Source organism: Globicephala melas, chromosome 1 (assembly GCF_963455315.2).
Source record: "Globicephala melas chromosome 1, mGloMel1.2, whole genome shotgun sequence".
In the NCBI taxonomy this organism is placed as follows: Eukaryota; Metazoa; Chordata; class Mammalia; order Artiodactyla; family Delphinidae; genus Globicephala; species Globicephala melas.
The window spans coordinates 77,788,341-77,797,273 of NC_083314.1; the positions used below are offsets into that span (position 1 = coordinate 77,788,341).

Here is an 8,933-nt window from a genome sequence, read left to right on the forward strand (position 1 = left end):
TTTGACTCCTTTACTTCTAACCACAAGAAGGGATATGCTTAATGAACACATCCCTTTTCACAGCTTACTGGACCAGTAAGCTAAGCACTTGGAAAACAAGCGGCATAGTAACAGTCATTTTGTAAATCAAGATAAACATTGGAATCCCCTGTGTATCTCAAATGTGGGGTCAAAATAATGAAGAATGTAATTTCCGAGGTGAAAAAACATAGTAAGACCCTGCGGTTGTTGAGTTTTGCAATAAGAAGAGCACGTTGTACAAATGGGGAAGAGGTAGCACTTTGTCTGGTAAGGTCCCTTTAAATTCCCTTTCTTTTGTACTACCCGTGTTTTCAGAACTATTATAATTTTACACAGAGTATCCCAATAATTTCACAAACTGGTTATTTTGTGGGGTCAGATTAAAAATTCAGTTAAACTGGTAAAGAAAATCAACACAGAATATGAATGGATCATAGAGTTTAAAGAATATCCTTGCTTGCTCTACTAGGTATGTCAGAGCCACTCCCCTGCTTGGAGCACCTGGGGGGTGGTGGTGACGGTGTTGGTGGTGGTGACGGTGATGATGACAGGGACAATGATGATCTGCCACCTCTCAAATGCCAATTACATGCTCGACATTGTGCCAACTAAATGACACACTTTCATGTAATTTTTATGGCTAAGCAAGTGGGCACTGTATATGTGATTTTCCCCAGAGTTTATTAAAGGATTTGAAATCCCAAGAAGTTACAAAACTTGTTCCTTAAATGAGTCAAGCAATAATTAGGAAAATAACCTGGATTTTTAACTGTATAGAAATAATCATTGATACGACTCAAAATTCAGATAACACTGACTGTGAAAACCTGAAACTCGGGATCAAAGAAGGATAGAAATCAAGCAACATTATCATATGATATTGCTAAACGCAGGTTTGCAAAGAAAGAAAATATTTTCCCATCTCACAAAAGAACTGTATTTTATTCAGGACGTGGAGGATAAGTAACAGTTGCTCAGCTGGTAGAAACCCATGCCCAGGTGACCGACGGACACAGAAGACAGCGAGAGAATCCTCAGAGGGCGCCCAGGAGGAGAGCGGCTGCTCTTCCTTCTGAGGCTCTGCGATGCTTTCTTGGGCACCTCCCAGAGGGAAGCAGTACAGCACCCACAGGTAAGAAACCTCTGTCTGTCAGGAAGCATCACTCGCATATTGAGGCTGAAGGGTGGAGAAGCTTCTTCCGTATCCATGATAGGCTTTGAAGAGAAGAGGAAGGTGGAGCTCTGGAACTAGTTGAGCTGATTGTCCTTATCCTTTCCAGATGCAGATAAAAGCTCAAGCTCTTACATACTCTTGGGTGGCCACTTCTGCTAGCAATGTGGAACAGGTGCCCCAGGAGGGCATTTCTGCTTGCACTGCTGAGGCACGCATGGGTCAGGGCACTTTCTAGGTGGGCAAGGGTCTGGACACTTGCAAGGTGGGCAAGGGTCTGGACACTTGCAAGGTGGGCAAGGGTCATGGCATTTTGGTGTGCACACTGGTGGTGGCTGGCAGGGCTGCTTGCACTGCTGATGTTGAGAAGACATCTTTCTGCAGTCTTAATATCTGAAAGAAAGTATATGACCGTGTTCACAACAAGGAATTCCTATAGGGAAAACAGCAAAATCTTGTGGAATAACAACAGATAGTATCTCACCAATCTCTAAGTATGTGCTTTAATCTGCTAAATACTTTTTAATGAATTTCTGACTTCTCTCTCGCTCTTCAGAAAATCGTTACATCAGCCCAGAGAAAACCTTCCCTTTTCTCATACAGCTTTTCTAAAGAAAATATCTTTGTTTTGAAGAAACATGCAATGTTTTCTCTTTTGGTTTCTTTCTTTCTTTCTTTCCTTCTTTCCTGTTTTCTTTTTAATGAAAACGACATCTTCAGAAAAGGCCCTCACATGTTCTAAAATCATGGGCAAGCTCACAAGCAATTTGTATCAACATTTCCTCTCATGACGTCCCGACAGGATGACTTATATCCAGAGCAGAGGGCAATCAGGATGAGTGTAAGGGTCTCACACCTTCTAAGATAAATGCCTCTGAAATCACAGCAGAGGTCCAAGAGAAAGGCATAGAAGAAGGTAAATACTTTGCTCTTTATCCCTTCATGTCAATATTTCCTGTTAATTTCTTTTTCAATAGAGGAATTCAAACTAGGTATCAGTAATCTAGTAAATACAATACAACATTGTGCCCAGATTCCAAGTTCTCATCCACTAAGTAGCATTATACCCATGATCATAATTTTGGACCCATCAAGCTTGCTGAGTCCAGCCTAAACTCAACATTTGGGTGTCCATGAACAAAGTTGAAATGAAGAATAAGACTCACCAGGTTCTCCAAAGTCAGTCAGAACTCGAGTGGCAGGAGGATAGCTGTCGTGCAGCAGAGGACCTATTTATTGGCGCTTACTACCCCACCCAGGGGGAAGCGGAACTACCAAACTTGGCCTGGTCCAATCATTTCCCGACCCAAATGCAAATCCAGCCATAACTGGCTTGGCAGGGACTCTGAAAACAGGAAATATCCTGATCCCGGATCTCCTCACTGGATTATGTTCTCATGACTCACAGAGTCCCTGCCTTAGCTCTCAGTTTCAGTCGTTTAAGGCAGTGGGAGCACTTGGAGTGTCCTCTAACTTGGAGTCAAAAGTTCCATTCCTTGACTGGGGAGGATGACCCTTTCGTATCTTTCACCATCCTTGACTCTAAAACTGCCTGCCTAGTTGCACTTGATCTGGTGGCAAGTTTGTTGTACATACTGGGTTGAAATGGGCCTCGCTACCTGGTGACACATGTCACTTGACCTCAAGTCTTTCTTTCAATTCATTTCGGTTTGATTCATGGCTTGCTAAACAAAGTCTCGTTTCGTCTTCGAAAATGGTCTGAGGGAAATTTGCAGATCATCTCATATGATTCCCTACCTTGACACTTGGAAACGTGTAGTAAAGTGTTGACCACTACGGTCCTCCTTTCACTGTTTGCTCCTTCAAATAAAGAACATCCAGCAGTCAGATGCCTGTGACCTTTATAAATCTGTTTTACTTCCTGCCACAAGGAATCCACTAGGCACATAGCATCCCCTACCATAACTGAGATGAGCTGGCAGCTCAGACCCAAGACTTACAACAGAAATGAAGCTTTTTGCTCATACCTCCCAAAGGGACATAACACATGCTCCAATCCAATTTCTCCAACTGACCTCTTCGGATGTCTTCAATTTTTGAAGAAATCTCAGAGGATTGTTCAAATTTTCTGGCTTCCTGTCGCTGTAAAATTATTGGGAAACCCAATGTGTTATGCAATGCCATTCACGCAACTAATTTTGTATGTATTTAATACTTATGAATTATTTAAACACATATTGTTTCCCATCAAATCTAGGGTAAATTCATGAGAAAGTTGAAATCACTTGATTAAAAATGCAGTCACTGAAGTTCATTGCCATTCATGTACAACTTCTTAATCATTAATAAGAATTTTGTTATATTTTAAACCTATGTTTTGCATTTTCCATTTAGGTCACGGTGGAGCATGTGTCAAATAAACCTATATCGTGCTGTACTTTCTTCATACAATTTGTCAATGTGCTGGAAGGAAGGTTTGATGGTTAATTTATGGGTCAGATTCACTGGCACAGGTCCCCCGTTTACTGGACAAACATTATTCTGTGTGTTTCTGTAAGGATGATTTTGGATGAGAGTATTATTGAAATCAGTAGCCTGAGTTAAGTCGGTTGCCCTCTATAACGTGGGAAGTTCTCATCCAATGCACTGATGGCCTGAATAGAACAAGGCTGACATTCCCTCAGGTAAAAGAATATTCCTCTGTCAGATGGACTTCTAGGAGTTTCAGCTCTGCAGATTTTGTGTGTTCCAGACATTTTAATCTCTCTCTCTCTGTCCTTGTCCCAGTTTCTGTAACATATTTCTGTATGTATATACGTACCTACAGGTTGTAATATATAATTTGAATATTTCATCTGTCATTTCATGTACATGACTACCTATGGCCAATTAAAATAAAAATTTTCAAAGGTATTTTGAAGTGCATTTAAAGCCAAACATATTAATGTAATATGACACATGGGGTGTGGAATTATGACAAATATAATGAGCTATTAGCAAATAACTGAAGTTCAGGAACCATTGCCTTAGCACATCTACCAAAGACTTCATTTCTGCCTTTTCAGTGATTTAGATGTTAACAGGTTTTCTAAGTTCCTCCCTTCTATCCTGGATATGAACACTACTCTTTTCTATGCTGTCGCCATGGGCACTGAAGAGTGTTTTGATGGATCATGGTTGGTGAGGGCCCTGTCTGGTTTAGGAATAGAGTTGCAAATCTCGCTTTATGATACTGTAGAATGTTGGAACAGATGTTTAATGGAATCAGGATATCCCATCTGAACTTACACGAACTCTTCCCTAGACCGCTGTCCTGCGCTTAAAATTCCTTTATCAGGAAATAAATCTCTTGTATTCCAGAAGTGAATACGAAGTTTCAATTGTGTGAAACCAAAAGTAGATATAAGGTACCATTTCAGATTCAGAGCATCACATATAAATGATTCAGAGTGACGCTGGGAGGGGAAAGATAAGCAAAGCACTACAGGTCTGACAGCTGGATGAAATGTGAACTTAGGGCACATCTGATATATTTGCTTTTTTCCACTCAGTCCAACAATGTTTTTGAAGAGAGAAATTTGAAAAAAATGTTCACCGTTTATTCTCTGTCTTCTTCTTCACGTGCCAGAACCCTCAACCTGCCATATTATCTTCACTGCCAATATCTACCCCTTAACCGTCCAATTTGGTACTTTGACATATCGCCCATGCATTTAGTAATAGTCCTTTCATAATTCTTCCTGCAGTCAGAAGGAAGAACTGGCCTAGTAACTTGTCTTGGCCGAATAATCAGGAAGCTTCTTAGGAATGGGGTTTTATAATGGGACAGCAGGAGGAAGAGGGAAATGAGGAGTAGAGGAGGAGAAAGAGGAGACACTTGAATCGTGTGAAAGTCATCAGCTAGGCATGTGCCAGAAGACCAGGTCGTAAACTTTGCTTGCAGCTCAGCCACATCTTCACTGACTCCTATATATATTTTTAACAATATGATACGTTGTTATTAAAATGAAGGTATACCATTTAATATACAATGCGGAAAACATAAAGCTGTTAAAAAATGAGCATGTGTATTAAACGGCCAAAAACAATCACTGCTGATACTTTGCTGTATTTAGTGTTACGAGTTTTCAGTCTTCATAAACCCACACACATGCATCCATGTCTATCAGGCTACTGATTTGAGATCATCTTTTGTAATATAGATATCTCTAGGCATAGGTTGCTCTCTTTGTGCTGCATTACATTTATCCCGAATGTTCTTGTATGTTTTCTTTTCATTTTCGTTCATCTCAAGTTATTTTCTATTTATTTCTTATTTCTCCTTCGTACCATTGTTCATTTTGGAATGTGTTTCCAAACTAACAGATGTCAGAGCAACAGAGAGTAGAATGGTGGTCAGCAGGGTCTGAGGGGTCGGGGAAAGGTCGGATGTTTGGCCACGGGTACAAGCCTGCAATCATACAATGAATGAGTTCTCAGAGTCTACAGTAGAGCATGGTGATCTAGGTAATAGCACTCACTTGTGTAGTTGAATCTTGCTGGGAAATTAGACCATAAGCATTCTCATCACACACACACATACAAAGACACACACACACACACACACACACACACAGAGAAACAGGGAGACGTACACACATTACATTGTTACTGATGAAGTGATTTATGTTCTAAGTGACCGATGATGGTAATGACTGCATAAGGTACACATATGTCAAGTCATCACATTATACACAGTAAATATGTACAATTTCGTTTGTTAATTATTCCTCAATAATCCCAGAGGGAAAGCATGAAGGAATAAGTATCATACAACGGAGTAACAATGTTTGAGCATCTCTGTGTTCCTTCTCCTCCTTGGCTCTCTCAGGATCTGATACTATTCTCTGAGAGAGCTTCCTTTATCCATCATTCTCTGGGGTCCTTGTAGTCACCTCAGAGTGGATATTCCCTTTTAGTCACCTGTACTGACCATATCTGATTTCCTAGTTGGAAATTAGGGAAAGGTGCGCGGGAATGTCGTTAGTAATCTTAAAAATCATTCTTTTTCGTTTTGGCCCATAGTTAATTTAGTTCTCAATTCCCTCAGAAACTTATTAGGCACCTGATATAATTTCAGTCCCCCAATCACTTCTATGTCCTACAGATCTCAGTTAGGTCCTTTTGTAGAAGGAATTTTCTGGCCTGATTAAATTACTGCTTTTTCCCCTAACATAATACAGCAACCCTGAGGCTCCCTGGCACACAGGTGGAAAGAAGACAACTTCTGTCTACTTTCCCTGTTGTAACAGTCCACTGAAATTGAACTTCTAGTTGAAAACCACTTCTAATCGCATCTCTTACTCTTTAGGACTTACAAGCGGTGAGTTTTCGAATTCAACAATGTTTTGAACTTCTGGACTGTATTATTTTTCTTTTCATTCTGTACATTTCTGGCCTGTCAACCAGAAAGATTTTCCTGAACATACATCTCCTGAAATACCCTGGCAAATCAGCAAGTGAGCAACCATTGCTTTGCCTCTAAAGATACCATGAACAACCATTACTTCAAACGTTTTGCCTTTGAATAACATGTAGCACCACATTTACGGCTTCCAATATCAGATTCCTTTCCAACCACCTCCAGACACATGAGCCAATGCCACAATTTTTTAAAGATTTGTTACAGGAGCATCCCACCTCAAAGAACTAATTTCTATGTCAGGTCAAATAACAGTAGCTACAGTAGAGACAACTCCCAAATAGCAGTGTTGATTTTTCACTCATGACACAGTCTGGTGAGCGTTGAACAGTAACATGGGCCTTTGTTTGCTTCTGCAGTTCTGGTATCTTTGACTCCTTTACTTCTAACCACAAGAAGGGATATGCTTAATGAACACATCCCTTTTCACAGCTTACTGGACCAGTAAGCTAAGCACTTGGAAAACAAGCGGCATAGTAACAGTCATTTTGTAAATCAAGATAAACATTGGAATCCCCTGTGTATCTCAAATGTGGGGTCAAAATAATGAAGAATGTAATTTCCGAGGTGAAAAAACATAGTAAGACCCTGCGGTTGTTGAGTTTTGCAATAAGAAGAGCACGTTGTACAAATGGGGAAGAGGTAGCACTTTGTCTGGTAAGGTCCCTTTAAATTCCCTTTCTTTTGTACTACCCGTGTTTTCAGAACTATTATAATTTTATACAGAGTATCCCAATAATTTCACAAACTGGTTATTTTGTGGGGTCAGATTAAAAATTCAGTTAAACTGGTAAAGAAAATCAACACAGAATATGAATGGATCATAGAGTTTAAAGAATATCCTTGCTTGCTCTACTAGGTATGTCAGAGCCACTCCCCTGCTTGGAGCACCTGGGGGGGGTGGTGACGGTGTTGGTGGTGGTGACGGTGATGATGACAGGGACAATGATGATCTGCCACCTCTCAAATGCCAATTACATGCTCGGCATTGTGCCAACTAAATGACACACTTTCATGTAATTTTTATGGCTAAGCAAGAGGGCACTGTATATGTGATTTTCCCCAGAGTTTATTAAAGGATTTGAAATCCCAAGAAGTTACAAAACTTGTTCCTTAAATGAGTCAAGCAATAATTAGGAAAATAACCTGGATTTTTAACTGTATAGAAATAATCATTGATACGACTCAAAATTCAGATAACACTGACTGTGAAAACCTGAAACTCGGGATCAAAGAAGGATGGAAATCAAGCAACATTATCATATGATATTGCTAAACGCAGGTTTGCAAAGAAAGAAAATATTTTCCCATCTCACAAAAGAACTGTACTTTATTCAGGACGTGGAGGATAAGTAACAATTGCTCAGCTGGTAGAAACCCATGCCCAGGTGACCGACGGACACAGAAGACAGCGAGAGAATCCTCAGAGGGCGCCCAGGAGGAGAGCGGCTGCTCTTCCTTCTGAGGCTCTGCGATGCTTTCTTGGGCACCTCCCAGAGGGAAGCAGTACAGCACCCACAGGTAAGAAACCTCTGTCTGTCAGGAAGCATCACTCGCATATTGAGGCTGAAGGGTGGAGAAGCTTCTTCCGTATCCATGATAGGCTTTGAAGAGAAGAGGAAGGTGGAGCTCTGGAACTAGTTGAGCTGATTGTCCTTATCCTTTCCAGATGCAGATAAAAGCTCAAGCTCTTATATACTCTTGGGTGGCCACTTCTGCTAGCAATGTGGAACAGGCGCCCCAGGAGGGCATTTCTGCTTGCACTGCTGAGGCACGCATGGGTCAGGGCACTTTCTAGGTGGGCAAGGGTCTGGACACTTGCAAGGTGGGCAAGGGTCTGGACACTTGCAAGGTGGGCAAGGGTCATGGCATTTTGGTGTGCACACTGGTGGTGGCTGGCAGGGCTGCTTGCACTGCTGATGTTGAGAAGACATCTTTCTGCAGTCTTAATATCTGAAAGAAAGTATATGACCGTGTTCACAACAAGGAATTCCTATAGGAAAAACAGCAAAATCTTGTGGAATAACAACAGATAGTATCTCACCAATCTCTAAGTATGTGCTTTAATCTGTTAAATACTTTTTAATGAATTTCTGACTTCTCTCTCGCTCTTCAGAAAATCGTTACATCAGCCCAGAGAAAACCTTCCCTTTTCTCATACAGCTTTTCTAAAGAAAATATCTTTGTTTTGAAGAAACATGCAATGTTTTCTCTTTTGGTTTCTTTCTTTCTTTCTTTCCTTCTTTCCTGTTTTCTTTTTAATGAAAACGACATCTTCAGAAAAGGCCCTCACATGTTCTAAAATCATGGGCAAGCTCA

General features: G+C 40.8%; 2 protein-coding genes across 2 annotated transcripts; both read right to left on the minus strand.

The window, feature by feature from the left end:
• Positions 1-1,350: 1,350 nt before the first annotated feature.
• Positions 1,351-1,566, minus strand: LOC132594059 (small proline-rich protein 2D-like). The gene has a single exon (XM_060289780.1). It carries the CDS (start codon positions 1,564-1,566, stop codon positions 1,351-1,353), a length of 216 nt encoding a protein of 71 aa, XP_060145763.1.
• A 6,766-nt stretch (positions 1,567-8,332) lies between these two features.
• On the minus strand, positions 8,333-8,548 carry LOC132594062 (small proline-rich protein 2D-like). Its single transcript, XM_060289788.1, has one exon. The coding sequence runs from the start codon at positions 8,546-8,548 to the stop codon at positions 8,333-8,335; it is 216 nt and encodes a 71-aa protein (XP_060145771.1).
• Positions 8,549-8,933: the final 385 nt, after the last annotated feature.

Coding starts and splice junctions, on each gene's coding strand:
- LOC132594059 (XM_060289780.1), bottom strand. CDS start 1,566: ATGTCTTCTCAACATCAGCAGTGCAAGCAGCCCTGCCAGCCACCACCA.
- LOC132594062 (XM_060289788.1), bottom strand. CDS start 8,548: ATGTCTTCTCAACATCAGCAGTGCAAGCAGCCCTGCCAGCCACCACCA.